The sequence below is a fragment of the Aulonocara stuartgranti genome (assembly GCF_965226115.1).
Source record: "Aulonocara stuartgranti genome assembly, chromosome: 15".
Taxonomy (NCBI): Eukaryota; Metazoa; Chordata; class Actinopteri; order Cichliformes; family Cichlidae; genus Aulonocara; species Aulonocara stuartgranti.
Window position 1 is genome coordinate 5,896,212 of NC_138951.1, and position 17,320 is coordinate 5,913,531.

At 37.7% G+C, this 17,320-nt stretch overlaps 1 protein-coding gene across 1 annotated transcript in view; it reads right to left on the reverse strand.

Annotated features, from left to right (window-relative positions):
• Nucleotides 1-249: 249 nt before the first annotated feature.
• syndig1l (synapse differentiation inducing 1-like) overlaps nt 250-17,320 on the reverse strand; it is a 46,022-nt gene continuing 28,951 nt past the window's right edge. Inside the window, exons 3-4 of the mRNA XM_082505772.1 lie at nt 13,086-13,223; nt 250-2,256 (exon numbers count right to left, since the gene is read on the reverse strand). Coding sequence (XP_082361898.1) covers nt 2,098-2,256; nt 13,086-13,223 — 297 coding nt within the window. The 3' untranslated portion in view covers nt 250-2,097. The remainder of the gene's footprint in view (nt 2,257-13,085; nt 13,224-17,320) is intronic.

Genomic DNA, 17,320 nt, shown 5'->3' on the forward strand with positions numbered 1-17,320 from the left:
ATTTGTTTTATTATTTTGCTTTTGTTGTTTCAGCAACATTAAATTTAAAACTGTACTTTTGAGTTAAAATATATATTCATAATTTTAATAAATGACATATTAAAAAGGCATGAACATTTTTTTGTATCGAAAAAATATCGACCCGTGACACCAAAGTGTCGAACCGAACCGTGAATTTTGTGTATCGTTGCACCCCTAATATATATATATATATATATATATATATATATATATATATATACACAGTTAGAAGTCTGGAATCTATATACGTCACCAAATGTTGCATTTCCTTGCTTCAGATTCACTGCTAGGCCTTTACTGTGGTCACATTTAATTGCTTATTATTGGGTTTGTATTTAACGACATGCTCGGTTCAGACAGATACGCACGAATTACTTCACCATTGAAGGATATGTAACTGTTTTGCCTTGGGTTGCTTTTGCAGTATGCTTTCCATTTCCACTGTGAAGTTCAGTGTGATCAGTTTTACAGCTACAGCTGAATCTGAGCAGAGTGTAGTCGTGTCATTATCATCAATAAACACCAGTGACTCAGTTCCACTACCAAATGCCACATTTGACCATTTGAATCTACTCCAGATCTTTTATTTGCTTAATTTATAATACAACGGTGCAGAAAACCAGGCCTCACCTGGCTGTGTAACTGCTTGTTAGTCCATTGTCCAATTATAAGTATTTTTTGAGCCTCTTGAAATTAAATACTAATTAAATACTTCTGTTAAACCACTTGAATGAAATCGGAAAGTCTGCACATCTTGATCGTTTGATTTCCAACAAACCAGAATTTACACAATTAAGTCTTTGTCCAAAAACCAAGAACCTAACTGTATGTAAGTCCTGCTTTGAACTGACATTATGTACTTTATGTATATGGCATCCTTAAATGGCTCATGCTTCATTTCATATTTCATGCTGTGTTATCAGATGTGTCACTTGTAGAAACACTGGACACCATTTGCCCTGAATATCTGGCCATCTCACATCTGTGCTTTACTTCAAAGGCCATAAATGAAAATTAGTTTAAGCAGTATTAATGAAGACACTTTTTAAACAGTAGAGAACACAAAAGGACAAACATTAAAAAAACAAACAAAATAAAGCAAATTTGTATGTATGTAGGCAAACATATCTGCATGAGCAGATTTTAGGAGTACTAGGGATTTGACAGATGGCTAGCTTTACTGAGGAAAAATGCAGGCCTGTGGCTCCATTGAGATTTTTCTGATTCATGCCAGTGCATTTGTTTTAATGAGAAGGGAACCGTGTTCCCTATTATAATTATTATTATTTTGATTTTCAAGAGTTTGATCCTTTATTGATGAACGCTCTATATTTTTTTTCTTATGTCCCTCTGGAAATAAGTCCTTTGTCATGGTTTAAGAAAGTGTAAATATTCTCACATCTTTTTTTATTTTATTTAAATCTTGCGGTATGAGGCAGTCAGCCCAGAGACAAATGCATTTTTGAGCTGATGGGGGCAGATTATAGTATATTAAAGACAATCCTAGGTGGCAAACTGAGATGATACAGGGCAAGACTCCACAGGGCAGCTCCAATTTTAACAGCAGCTCAAACAACAACAGTATAGTATTGGTTTAGGTGAATAAGTTACACTGTGTTGATCTGAACCTTCCTAAACCTCTGCTTGTTAATAATTGGTTAAGTTCAATAGGTTACTGTATGAGCTTCTCTCTTCAAAGTTTCTTTAGGGCTTGTGGAACCTAAAAATCCGTCAGGAGAGGATGAAGAAAACATGGATTTAAGCCATTGCAATGCAAACTGGGCTCCAACATGGAATGCTTCCTTTACTCAAACCCTCTGTCTCAGCAGTCTCTCTCAATCCACAGGCCTCCCTCTTCTTGCCCTCTTGCTTGACCTCTCTCCAGTCACTGTGGCAAATCTTGGCTGACAGAGGGCCTGCAGGGAGAGAAGTCTGGAACAAAAGGAAGGTGGAGGGGGGAAAAATTGTACATCCTGGAAAAACTTTCCTCAAAGTCTGCAGGCGCAGTGACATTCCCCAGAGGACGGTGTTCTCTTCCTGGGCTCCCTGGAGGTGTTTGGAAAGAAGGTGTGACTGCTATATGTGCCCTGGTTTAGAAAGGTAGGCAATGAGCGCTACCACTACCCCTACATACACACCGGTGCCTATAGTGATGGAGAGGGCAGCTAAGAACAAAGCCCTTCGGGAGGCGATGTTGGCCAGCGGGAAGTCACCTTTGTTCACTGCCTTAGTGGTCTGTAAAAGAGAAAACAAAGAAGAAGAAGAAGAAAGTCAGAGGCTGATATCATTTGCAACGACTTCAAGAGAAATGGTGAGCCACTGAAAAATATGTTGTTTATCGTTTCTATTGCAATGTAAAACCTAAAGTCATGGAAATGGAGAGACCAACTGACTGACCTGTGCAAATAAATACATGAACTGAATAAAAAATGCATTGCAGGACTAAGAAATCGCAATCAGTGTGAAAATGTGAAGGACAGGAGGTTATGGTCACCTCAGCTGCTATCACTGAATGACAAAAATCGTATGGGGGAAACAAGATAGATAATTTATCATTGAACTAAAAAAATAATAATTATTTTCATATTTATATATCACACAGTTAATCCATGCTTTCAAGTCACAGAGTGTAAAGCTGGTTCTTTGTGTGCCCACACTGCTTTTTTCCCCCTCCAAAGAGTGACTCCCACTGACATGACCCATTTACAACAGGCACATATAGATCCTCTTCACGAGCCCCTGTTAGTGTAGCTAGAAAAAGCAGCCGTTAAACCGCAGTAAATACTAGTTTTTGTTTTCAATCAAATAAGAATCCTAAAATTGGTGTTATATTTTGTCCTCTGGCATACATTTATTTTTCAAGCAATCTGCTTTTATAACAAAAACCACTCTGAGAGCACAAACCTCTGCCAAGGCTTCTCGTTGTCTGGGCAGTATTTGGTTTCAAGGAAATGGGAAATGGCATTGAGATCTTTATGCATTCATTTTGCTTTCTTTGTTCTTTTTATTCATTCTTTAAGAAGCGTGTTGTACAATAAAAAGTAATTTCAGGCTTTTCTTTTTTCTCTGTTGAAACCCATTTTAATATACTTGACATGTTTTTCAGTACAATTATGTTTTACTTTACTTACTAAACTTAATTTTAAATGTTTAGTGATAAATGTCAAGCGAAAACGTTTCTATTGATTTTTTGTTTGATAGTTTTGTTTTCCAAGTAAAATCATACTTGTTCATGAGCATGTATTCAAATTGTTATGTATTTAAACACTTAGCCTTTTACTGTAATGTATATAACAACATCAAAATAAAATATTAATAATATTATAATAAATATAATATTTATTCACTGTTTTCCCATTCATTGTCAATACAAACAATGGCAGTGATAAACATATTTTTAAATACCTACAGCTTTACTATCACTTTGACTTTCAGATCAACCTATTAACATTAAAGGAAAGGTCAAAGGTCAAATGGGGAATGATATTTTATATCGTTATACTGTACTGTACTTTCAATACTAAGAATCATAGTTTATAGGTGAAGTTATAAGGCTTTTGTCAGTTTTTAAATCCATTAATCATTAAGCTGACCTTTAAGACCTTGTAGGATGAAAGCCAAGTTTTAATGAATTGTTAACATTACCCAACTCTACACACATACAAAGTTTTATCAGAAGTGATTCAAAACTCTTTGAGCTTTTCTGTGTTTACAGACATGAATGATGACACGCATGCAGGTACTGCAGCCTTTTTTTCTAAGTACATATGCCAACTGGAAAACCAATTGACAAAAAGAAAAATATATATATGTATGTATACATTTACAATATAATCACGTATATATGATTTGCCATTTGACTAAATTTGATTTGTATATTTAATCTGTCTGATTTGCGTTTCCAGGAAACTACTGACTTTGTGTTTTACAGTGCAAACACTGAAGCGATTATGTTGCATGATTCAGCGTAATGAATATAAGCTTGAGCATTAATATAGTGTATTTTTAGAATAGAATAGAATAGAATAGAATACTTTTATTTGTCAATTTCTTCAAATGTACTTGCCATACAAAGGAATTGAAATTACGTTTCACACTGTCCCATGCGTAGACATTGACAACAATAAGGTGCAGATGCACAACAAAAACAGCCCTAACAATAAAGTAATAAATAGTAATATAATAATATAAATAGTGCTAAAAGAAATACTAAAAATATATATATAGTTGCAGGTGTGTGCAATTGCAATGCAAGTCAGGAATGTTTTCAGTTCTTGGTTCAGAGAGTGTTTCTTTGTTGGAGAGTGTGCGTGGGTGAGGGGGAGTAGAGTCCAATCTGTCTTCCTATACTTCTGCCAATCTGGTGATTATGCTGGCTGGGAGTCGGGAGGGAAGAGAGTTCAGCAGTCTCACAGCCTGGTGGATGAAGCTGTTGGTGAGCCTGGTAGTGCGGGAGTGGAGACTTCTGTATCTCTTTCCAGAGGGCAGGAGGCTGAACAGACAGTGCGCGGGGTGGGTTGCATCGTTGACAATTGTGATGGCTTTGCGGGTGAGGCGAGTGGTGTAAAGAAGAAGTGTATTAGAAGAGTCTATGGTAAAAGAAGAAACTAAATGAACACTGTGAGATTAACAATGGGCAGTACTTACATTCTCAGAAATAACAATTATTTGATACGTAATAACTTCAGAAATAAACGGACTGAAACTTGGTTATGTTTTGAAGTGGTCCGTTTCCTGCCTCATTAGTCACTGTAGATGTATATTAAACATGTTGGTTGTATTTAAACACATCTAAATGTAATCATGTAGGCGAAAAATTCATCCTAATTTTGTGGTGATTGTAATGTGAAGTCTGGGCTCCAAAACACTGAGCTGAAAATGATTATAAAGCAGGGAGCTGCAGAGTTGTGCAGTGTTTGGATGTAGTATTTGGAATCTACATCAAAACATACATTTTTTTAGCATTTATCATCACACTATAATTATTGTAATATATGCATGCATGTATGTTTCCTATCTCCCACACATAGGGCGGGGGATTTGCTAGTTAATAATGGTAAATAGAGAATCTCCTCTCTAAAGCAGGAGCAGGTATAAAGACTTGTGGTTGCTGTGCTATGTAACCTTTAGCTATCTTCTTGTTCAAATGGATTTCCTCGCCAGAAGGGAAAGGAAGGGAAAATAGACTATTTTGATTTCTCTTTTTCATTTAGTTCACTGAGTGGAGGTTATCCCTGAAGCAGAAATTACAGAGCATAAACTGTTATATTGGCGTTTTTTGGCCTTTGTATTGGCTTTTTAAGTTTCTTGTTTCATTTTTCTTCCACTAAATTAAAATAAATTCAGTTTTTTTATTACAATGCCTTACTGTATTTACTACTTTTTTTTTTCTTCACAGCAGTCAAAGATTCAGCAGTCTCCAGTGTTCAACATGTTTATAAATTACAACCATAATTCAATGTGCCAACAACACAACACAGTCAGATGGGTGTGAACCTGTGCTAACAGAATTTTGAAATGCACTGTGTGGATGCATGAAATGGCCTTCATTATTCTTGTATCCAATTTAATAATGATGTGTGGCATGTGAGTATGATGAAGTTGGCCTTAGGGTCACACTAGCTCACTCTGCCACTTTCATTTTGGAGGTGAGCCACAGCACCAAGTACATGAGGTAACATTTCTTACTAAAATCTCAATACTTGAAATGTGCAATTCACTTGTATTTTTATTTTTTATTCCTATTTATTCTATTTATCCCCTTTGTATATTTTATTTATATTTGTCTCTGTATTTATATATGTGTGTGTGTGTGTGTGTATATATATATATATATAACAGTTCTGTAACTGTAACTTCGGTCGTTGCTGTGCTTTTTTTGGAAGTCGAATTTCCCAGAGGAACCCACCCGAGGGATTAATAAAGTTCTATCTTATCTTATCTTATCTTATCTTATCTTATCTTATCTTATCTTAAAAATCAAGGTTAACAAGGATTGCACTGCTACTCAGGTGCAGCTCTCTCAGTAGTCAGAGAGTTTGCATCTGGCAGAGGCAGGGAGTGGAACCCTAAACACAAAGTCTCCATTAAAAAAAAAAAAGAGCTATACTTGGTTTGACCTTTGACTTTGAAAGTCTTGCATATGAGTTGCTTTTGTAGAATTGCTTTGCTCAACATAAGGGAAAACTGAGAAGAATTCTGAAATCTTCTTCTCATTGAGAAGAGCGAGCTGGTTCAGGTATGTAGTCTAATAGCATCTTTCTTTATTTAAGTGTGGTCTTGTTGGATATCTGAGGGGAGAGAAGAAATACTGACTGGAGTAAGGATTACTTGAAGTTTACTTTTTTAACATAGTATAATCTGAGATAGTTCTCGAGGCTTTCTGAAGGCCTTTCAAAGTTGCTTTTCCTTGAAGATTGGCTGTTTGGTTTTTTCTTGTGCTAGTCATATAAATAGTAAAACAAAATCTGTCTTTGTAACATTAAGCCAGTATAATGTTTAAGTATTGCACTTAAAATTTAATATTTTATACAGTACTGTATAATGCTAATACTGTTTTTAGCCGCCTGTAACAAAAACACATAATTTATTCTAATTTCTTTAGTTGAATCTACAAAAAAAAAAGCCAAAGATGACATAACACAGTATTTTTGTAGCAATAAGGTGATTCCCAAATAGCTGTTAGCTGAAAACGTATCTTGGCATCGAGTGCAACATGTCCTTAAACAAAATGAGGACATTTTCCTTCAGGAAAATGAGGATAGTAGAGAAAATAGAGAGTGGAAGATGCAATAAAAAGTGGCAAGACTATTTCCTAAACTATATTTGAAGGTGATGCTGACATTTTTTACTATTTACAAAGAAGAAAATCCAGCAATGACGTTTGACAGGACCCGAGAGATGCATCTGGCTCTTCAGTTGATCCATCTACTTGCGTCATTAGAAATGGTCTTACTGGGAGACCATGTGAAACATACAGTGGAACAGTATCAGCCATAGATTGGCCTCCCCAGAGTTCGGACCGCAACATTTTTGAAGCAGTGTGGGAACATCTTGACAGAACAGAACAAAAGGCAGCACACATCTAAAAAGAGCTTTAAATGTCCTTCAAGAAGCCTGGAGAACTATTCATCAATCAGACTCAGAATACTTTATTAATCCCTAAGAAAATTATTTGGTCACAGTTGCTCCAAGACAATAAGAACAGTAACAGACTGAACTAAATTAAATAATACAATATATTACAAAGTGACAAATTTAAGAAATTGGCTCTAATACATGCAAACAGCTTAGTTCAGTCTTTCTTCAATAATGAAGGTGCTCATACCAATTATTGACATTCAAACTTATTAGAATTGTGCAAACTCTGTGTTTGCCTTAGAAACTGTATTATGTTTGCACGTTTTAATAAATCGCCGCACCTACTTCCTGTTCTACCAGCAAAATATAAGGAAATATCGGAAGGCTCAACTCTTTCGCACATTACAGTACAGTTTACAGAAATACAGTGATAACAAAGAATGAGTGCAGTGTGCGATAAATCTAATGTAAAATATATATTGAAATTTCTATTAGGAAGATTGTCTTGATGCTAGCTCTGTTTAGATTACTGCACATCCCTCTCTCCCGTTTCCCCACTTCAAACTCATCACTTTTTCCTGAGGTCATTTATTCTCTGCCAAACCAATCAGATTGTGCTTTCTCTCCCACTGCCAGGTGTTATTTTAGTGTGGAATTAATGCAATTCTCTTCAACCTTACTGGTGGGTTCTTCACATCCCTCCAGTTCTCATGTCATCACTCCTCATCCACCACCAGGGTCTAGACTCCATAAAATGACTAACCCGTTAAAATAATGACATCACAATGGGGTCTACTCACAAAAGGCTAATGGCATATTTCTTTTCCCTTTTGTGCATATTAAGTCGAATACATTATTTTAATTACTCTTTAAGTGTCTTGCTTTATCGCTCTCTCCTGACAAAAATATTGTATTATTCATAGTCTCTGCCAATTTGCACTACAGTCATGCAAACAGCGACAAAGCAGCTGTACCAGAATATGACCTCTAGTTACTCATGCCTTCCTCCATTTAGCTCGAAATTCTGGATCTCATTCTCTGCAGTTTCTCACCAGGGTAAAATAACTCCAGTGAAGCAGATATAAATGAATTTTGCATATTTAGTCCGGCTTTAGCCAATTATATTAGAACAGAACAACAGGCATTGTTTATGTAGTCATTTCAATATATTGTTAAGAACATAAATGCAGACAGGATTAATAATCAGTTGTTTTCTGCTTTTAAGGAAGCATTGTTAATTGCCATGAGCTCAGAGCTCAAGAGGATTTTTTGATGCTTACTGGACGGAAAACTTTGTGTTGGGGTTGTTTTTTAGGGTACGGAGACAATTACGAAGCATTTAAACAAAATCAGATGCCTAAAACTTTCTGTATGTTTCTGCGAGTGCCCACAGCAAGTGAAGAAGATGTTTCACTGCAGATTACTGAAAAACCAATCACTAGTTTGAATTCCTGACTTTTGTGGATGTAGCCCTGGCTCAGACACAACGCATCTGTCAGAACCTTCTGTAGTTTTGCAGAATGCACGCAGAGTGGCCATTAGGAAGGGTCTTGTATCACTTTGATTGTTTGAACTTAATAAAAAAAACAGCACAAGGTATTGCCACTTTGCTCTGTTTCTCTAAGGCTGAGCAGATTTTTGAAGACAAAGTTAATAGTCCAAGACAAAGACAGCTAGATTAGAGCCAACGAGAGAGGCTCTTTAGAAAAATGCCTCGAAAGGTCAGGAAGAAAATCCAGACGAAATATGTGCATTCGAGGCAGCCTTCAGCTTCCACATCAATACAGTAATCACTGGAACAGAAGCACCATTATGAGGGGTTTATGGGAAATTAGGCTTTAATTTGCTTTCAAAATGACACAAAGCACATTCTCCCTCTGACAATATATTAGCACAACCCCACAGAGGTCTTTGGGGACACTAAAATAGTTCTGACTTGTTTTGAGATTCAGACTGAAGAGGGGTTTTTTTCTACAGAGGCTATTCAAAGGGCACTCACTCGAGGGTCAGTTTCTCTGGTGCATTTGTCAAATATGATACGCAATGTTTGTCAGTTAAAATGAAATCAAGGCATTTTGTGACAAACTGAAATAATGCTGTAATGTGGACTGAGAGTGATGAAAATATCGCAGCTTAACTTTTAACACTGTCAATCATTGTATTTTTCCTTGAATACCCTTGAGAGCAAAATGGTTAGAAGCATTTAAGGCTTTATCTCCACCACCTTGACAAAATGATTGAAATGTGGTGTCATAGAAAAAAGATAACATCTGAGACTCGGCTGCATGGAGACTCGGCACCCTTAACAGGTTTTTCTTCCAAACAAACAACACTCGACGCCCCCTGCTCTGTGTCTGTGTCTCCGCCTCCCTCGCACAGACAGGCACAAATAGAGAAACAGTTTCACTATAACGAGCTCATTCATTTTCATTCTTTATTATGGCTCGTACGCCATACGATAACTTCAGGGGAGTCTTATTTGCAAGATCGTGAAATAGATTGTTGCTGCTCCTCAGCCCTGCACTTTCCAGTGCAGATGTCTCAGAGCTAAGTGACGAATTTATCAGCATCTCCAAAACAAAACACTCACCCAATTAGCGGCAATAATTGAAACTCAATTCCGCTTCCCAATCAAATGCTCAAAGCTAATTTCCCTCAGATATTTATGGTATTCCAGTTATTATCAGCTGATGCGTGCGTTTGTGGGGGGAGGTTAACACTGAATCTCAAAATTGTGCACCACAAGTTACCATAAAGACATTATGCACAATAAAAGCCGTTGTCTTTGGCGAACAGCGTTACAGCAGCATATGAATGCATGTCTGTTTTTGTGTTAAGGTGTTTGCTGACGCCTTCACTCACTCGTCTCCTTGGCAAAGCAGCGGCGCTGTATTTGACTAGGCCTGACCTTCCAGTGGAACAAAAACACTATTGATCTGCCATCCACAGAGTCTATTACAGTCGCTAACGTGTTTGTTTTTAAATGTCCTTAGAGTAAGTGGTGAAGCTGATGTGCTATCATTTCTAAAATATAAATAAATAAATTTCTTTGCCCTTGTCACATCTACAGTGTTCTACAAAGACAGAAAGCTCTGCCAAAGCAATGAAATGAGCAGGGTGTGTATATGTGAAAGGAACCTGCGACAGAGGTAAATCCCTATCTTAGAAAACTGATTTCCATCCCAGTTTGCATGTTAGGTGTGTTTTAACAGTCAGGTACAGGAGTGGATAATTCATTTTCCCAGAGGGCCACATGAGAACCTGGGACTGTTGTGGAAGGTACAGCCTTCTACAACAGTCCCAGTTTCTCAAGCGGCCCCTTGAGACAATTAATTGCCCAGCCTCGGTCAGGTAGCTTGTTGTAGGTAGGCAATATTTATAAGCATGGCTTAGGGTTGCTTAAGCATTCTCTCTCAGTAGATCTATTGAAGCTTTCTGATTGAAGTAAAGGGTAAATCAATATAGTTTTCATATACGGAATTTTCTTGATGCACTGATTGGAAATTTCAAAAACGTAACTGATTTTGCTATGTGGTCCACAGCTCTTCCAAAACAGTGCCCTCAACCCAGCAGCGAGCGAAACGCATGCTTTGTTGTATCTGAAAGCTCCATTTGTCTGATTTTTACCCCCAAACATCATTGTGACAGACAGATTACCTTAGGCAACAATGCAACATCTGTTTATTGTTTTCTCTCATCAGTTCTGGACAGCACATTCTCATCCCAGGGCATCACTTACTGCTGTTCCGGCAAATGACGCAGGCAGAGATGCACACAGGGTGCGTGCCATGGAAATATTAGATTTGGAAAAATAGCTGTCTTATTTTTGAGATCTACAAAGTACTCATTTGGAGTGGCAGTGGAATAATCAGCCAGAAGAACATGGCTTTGAATTTAGGGACTTTGTTTTGCTCTTTGCTTCGCTTGCACTGCTATTTGGTTAGGTTTGGAAATTGAAACAGGGTTCGCTTGAATGCTCGCAGGATTGGGATGTTGGTATCACTAAGGATAGGATTCTAAGATTAACAAAGTCAGAATGATACTATTGATTGTGTGATGATTGCACAGTTTAGGAGGACCAGTTGCTAATCTTGCTATTTGAACCCATGTCTAAAACAAAAACACAGAAAATCAAAATTATCCTTTAATTATAATAATAATAATAATAATAATAATAATAATAATAATAATAATAATAATGGATACTTTATTGATCCCCATGGGGAAATTACTTGTTTTTCTCTGCATTTGACCCATTCACTCAGTGAAGCAGTGGGCAGCCCACTAAGCAGGCGCCCGGGGAACAGTGTGTAGGGACGGTACCTTGCTCAGGGGTACCTCAGGGTAGCCGTTAAGTGGATTCGAACCGCCGACCTTCCGATCATGGGGCGACCACTTTACCTACTGAGCTATCCCTGCCTAGATAACATCCAATCCAAAAAGGAAATCTGACTCAGCTACAACTAGTTATGGTTTGTGTTGGCTTCTTTTAATGAGTCATATATTCCTCAGCCATTATATTTTTATGAAGTAAAAGCTGATAAAGATTCTGATTTTACCTACATGTTGAGTTGATATTGCCATTATTGGCCACCAGTGCAGTGCAAATGCACCGGTAAGCATACTCAGACATGTGCTCTGCTAGCTCCTATAGAATCACCACTTTCAGGTTGGTCCTTCTGAATAACGGCATGAAACGAAGACCAGTGAAGTGGGTTATTGAACTATAAAATTAAGCGATCCCAAACTTCCTCCATATCTTTGAAATCCTGACAGCTCTTCAGGAAAGCACCTTCTAAAGGGGGGAGATTGGCAGAAAAATCATCCATCCCTAAACACAGCCATCACTTCCCCATAATTACCCAGGAAGAATCAAATTAGCTCCTGACAAGATAATTCACTGACGGGCTTAGACTACTTGCGCCCAAGATAAGGCAGCTAAATGCTTGAGCTTTTGATAAGAATTTGTGGTCAGACGCAGGGCAATTTAATGAAAAGCTTGTCTGTCTCTAGCACGTTTGTGTGTTTGTATGTGCAGTGCGTGTGTTTACATGCATTTTCGGACATACTGTGTGTTTACGCTTGTGCTGTTAGCCTTTTAATGTGTTGTCTTTATTATGCTGATGATTCACAGGACAGACTTGATTAGCGGCAAGACAAGAGGCACTCCCTGTGCTCTTTGGTTGACATAACATCATCAGAGTCATTTCAAAGAGAACTGAAAAGAGGGAGGAAGTCTGGCTGGAATCTATTAGATACCTATTATGTTGTGATTGCAGACGTTACTGAAAAGAAAATATTGGTAAAGCTTCTCGCTTCAGATTACGTTGTTTAGGGTCATTTTTAGTATTTTTTTATGCTGGACTGCAATAAAACATTCGTTTTTAGTGCATCAGTCAAAAGAATGCCAGTGTGTCTGCAAAATAATTACGGCTCATCTTTCCCAAGGGCTCACCATCTTTAATACATCAGCCCGCCTTTAATTGGGTTCATCTTCAGTCCTCTTGAAAAGTCTACACGTTCAGAGATCCTCTCTCATCTTATTATTTTGAATACAACCTTTCTTGGCATTTACAGATAGAACCTTGAAAGTGATTTATAGACTCTTCCTAAAGGAGGCTCTCAGCCTGTTTACAGAGCATCAAGCAGCCATTTCAGATTGGCCTTGAGTTATTGATGCATAGCTCAGTAAAAATTGGCCTTGCAGTAAGCGAGTCAGCTGTCAGTCCTTTTTTAAGAGTGAAGGCTCTTAATCTTTTGGTAATGAGTCATACATAAAGACGGATAGATGTGTGTGTTTACATGTTTGTGTGTTCCCATCTCTACGAATTTATAGAAGCATGTGTATGGGTGATTGGGGGGGAGGGGGTGGGGGCATGCTAGACCTTGACAACCAGATGCTGCATCATTCATGTGTGACAGACCACAACTTTGAAAGAGTATGCATTGCATGCCTGTGTTAATATGTGCATGTGTGGCCTCACCCCTTGTGAGAAGTAAAATGCTGCAATCCCCAAAGGCCAGAAACAGCAGAGCATGGAGAATATGGCCAGGCCGAGATGATCTCGTGGAGGGACAACTATGAAGTTGTCTTCACTCTCGCTGTCGGTAGAACAGTCTGTCTGCACAGAAAACAGCAGTTAATGTTAAAACATATAGCCATTTAAAATTTCATGATGTATATGGGCAGACTGTGTAGTTTCAGTGGCGATGTAGCAGTAAACAGGTGGTTTGAGAAAACACTGGAATTGATTCCTTTTGATTTTTGATGCAGACAGCTGCATCAAAATGCAGACAAAGACTGATGCCACTCTTATGCTTTGCAAAATTTAAGGCTATTGACAACAATCAGTTAGTATACAGCCTGGAGAATTGTAGAGACTAACAGCTAATCTACCCCTGCACAAAAGGCCACAAGCACTTCATTAACTGAAAAGCTATATTTTTGTCACAACTCATAGCCAATGACAAGATGGGTTGTTATGCCAATTGTGACTTTGTTTACAATAGTAAAAACAAAAGTAAAAATAATAAACATGAAGTATGTGGGGTCAGAGGTATCAGTTGTGGCATGGATGATTGAGATAAGCATTTTTCTGTTGTTGAAAGTGGAGTGGATCTTTTTGTTACTTAATTTTCTTAGGTCATTTTTTTCAACCCACAAGACAAAACTTTTTGTTGCTAAAAGTTTTTGCTGCATCTGAAATTTTTGAGTTAAGATCTCAAAATTTTGAAATGCAAAGAAAAAATTTAAAAAGCTAAAAACAAAAAAACCCACTACAAATGGAGAAAATAACCTGAAATTTCAAGCTACCAAGTTGGAATTTGTGTTGACTTGTGAATGAGAAAAAAATGTTTGTTTGCTTTTTTAGTGCCAGAATAAAGCTTCCATGGTAAGTAGGCAAACTTTGATTCTATTTGACAGAACTCTGTTTTATGTGCTAACCAGTTTTTGGTTGAAGACTAAAGTTAAAACCTGACCAACTTAGGTTAGATATTAGCCATTCGTCTTTTGGTATCGGCATATATAATAGCCCAAAAATGAACATTTAAAAAGATAGCAACCAGCTGATCCAAACCAAAATAAATAACCAAACAAAACAGATATTAGCAATATCTGTTTATATTAGGTTTGTGAGAAAGAAAAAAATAATCAGCCATTATATTGAAATATCTCAGTTTTAGATATTGGTATCACTCTTAAAACAGATTCAATATCCTCTAATCCTCAGTGAAAGCACAAGCATTATTAACCGTTGAACAGTTTCTAACTACTGAGATAGAAATTTCTCATTGCAAACTCATAGCAATACAGGTAATACAAGTAATATCACCAAGACACCTCATCCTGTATATTTTTGGGCGCCTAAGTCCAACCATGTGGAACTTCTGTAAATTTTCTGTCACTGGATGATGAAATTTGCCAACAAACATGCAGATAAAAACAGGATTTACTTTAAAATACATATGAGTAAGACTTCATTTATATGGTACAGCAGTCTTTGTACAGGTAGAGTTGGTTTTCAAGTTGAGTGGGTGGGAAAAGAATCTCCACTTATTGAGAAAGAAAAAGGCATTTGTGTAATGGGAAACAAAACATACCAGCGTATGCAGGATCATTTGCTTCCACATAATGTCACAGCTCACATTTATAGACTTTTGGTGATGGCCCATTAGTTTCTCATTAGTTCTGAGATATGCAGATTCCTACATTTTGGCATCTAAACAACAGATGGCATGAAAAAAATAGCTACGGTTGAAAGTACACCCCATTTCAGATGTGAAATAGTTATGAATCAAACACACCTCCTCCCTAAAGCTTTATGAAACTATTTCACGCTCCATGCAACATTTCTCACAAGAAACTGCAGCAAAAGAGAATAGATGCTCATACATCTGCATACAGTTTAGGATGATGCAAATTCAGAGTCCTGATCCAGAGCTGAAAAGATCAGTATGTGTTACAATTCACAAGTCGGTACAGGACGTTCTGACTACGTCATTCTCTAGCATGCACGTATACAAACACGTTCCTCTTGCGGCTTTGTTGTTGGATTCTTCGACGAAGCCGAGACCAAGTACAGAGATTTATTTTCCAGGGATGAAAAGAAGTCTCAGATTGAGGCCACAGTTTCTATATGAGACATTAAGCTGCATCCTTCCCACATTATCCTGTTTGAAGGATGATCCAGCATGAGGGTGGAACATGGAAAATAAATGAAAAATACAATCAAGGCTAACAAATTGTGGGTGACTATTGTGTCAAATAAATAGACGTCAATTTTGCTCAACATTTCAATAAGAGAGATGATGTCTGCACAGATGTTGGATGTCAGGCAAAAGGTCAGGGAAGGAAGGCAGAGTACGTGAGAATCGTTATGATATATGATCTGACCAGATAATAATAATTATTATTTTTTAAGATAGCTATAGTGACAATTTTATTCTTTTTTATACAAGTTCTGGTTAAGGCAGGGGTGTCAAACTCCAGTCCCGGAGGGCCAGTGTCCTGAAACTTTGCTGCAGCACACCTGAATAAAATTAGTAGGTCATTAAGAAGACTACAGAACTTGACTGTATGCTGAGGTGGCAGTTCAGCCATTTGATTCATGTTACAGAAGCTCATGAGTGAATGAACATGGTGCAATAAAAGTACTTTTAGAAGTTACCACCTTTCCTATCGCTCACACGTTGATTCCAGATATTGTATCAAGAACCAATCCTAGACCATGGCTGGCTTGATAGAAGAGTGTACAGTTTTTACTTAAAAATGCATTTCTGATGTTTATTTTTGTGTTTCATATCGGTGAACAAGAGTGCAGAACAGTGACATTAGCATTATATTGAAAGTTACGCTTCTGTAAACATGTTAGAGTATTGGAAATACATTTGGTTTGAGGGCAAAACAGTTTTTAATTAATTTCAATAACACACCCTCCTTGTAACAATGTTGCCTGATTGATGATGAGTATTAGCGGGTGGGTGGCTGAGATGTATGGGGGCCCTGCCCACCGATGGAGGGGGAAATACTGGTTTAATCGTCTCCAAAAATAGACCCTTTGAATGCAACCGTATTAGAGAAAGTAATTGAGCCGCAGAAGAACATTTATAATTTCTCTGTGCACTCAGACAATGCCACGCTGTGTGAAAAGCTTTGCCTACAAAGCCGTTAAAAGCTGCAAAAACGGGCCCCTGTCTAGGTGGTCAATATATTTTCATGCTCTTTATAATGACATGTGGACACCAGAAGGTTGCAACACATGAACATAATGCAGCTTAAAGAGTGCATAATGTCAGTCTGCTGTTGTGGCCTTAAGCAAGCACTATGGTGCAATCTCTGCAGAGCCAGCCCTGCTGTGTGCTGTGCCTTAGAGCTCCCTGACAATATCTGCACAGCCTTCTGGCTGTTTGGAGAATCAAAACACACATCATCCAGGGATTCTATTGGCTTAGATTACTGTGGGGAGAAAAGTTCAGGAAGCAGGGGAGGCAGGCAGGTGAAGATTTAGGTTGTCTGAAATCAGTGCAGACCTGCAGATAAGTCTGTGTTTAAGGAAGGAAGGTCATTAATCACAAACCTTCAACGTAAAACAGGCCACTAACCCGTCTGGAAGACTGTCTCAGTTGTCAGTGAAATTACTTTATCTTTTACAGCATTTTTCTCAAAATTAATGATGGGTATGAAATCAAATCAAGAGCTGAATGACGTTACGGGTCGCAAACTTCTTTACCGGGTTTACAGAAAAACCCATCAACAAAAACTGTTGGATACTGTTTGTGACCACAATATTTAAACTTAGCCCTGCTTCCTGGCCCAACAAAAGCTTATTATTGTTATTAGAATATAATGGTTATTAGAACTGGAAAGTGAATGATGACAAAGGACCGCGTTACCTAGAACAACACAGTGAATCACAGAATAGAATAGCCCTTTATTGTTATTGTACATGTACAATGAAATCATGGTTGATCCACTTCAACTGTGTAGGAATAAAATGTAAATAGCAAGGCAGTAGCAATAAATAAAAAACTGGAGAAATATATAGAAATAGAAACATTTCATTATTTATCATCATTTATTTCACAAAGCTTGAGGGGATAGGTTAATTGGAAAATCCAAATTGCCATTGTGTGAATGGTGTGAATGTGCGAGTGAATGTGAGTGCGAATGGTTGTCTGTCCCTGTGTGTTGGCCCTGCGACAGACTGGCGACCTGTCC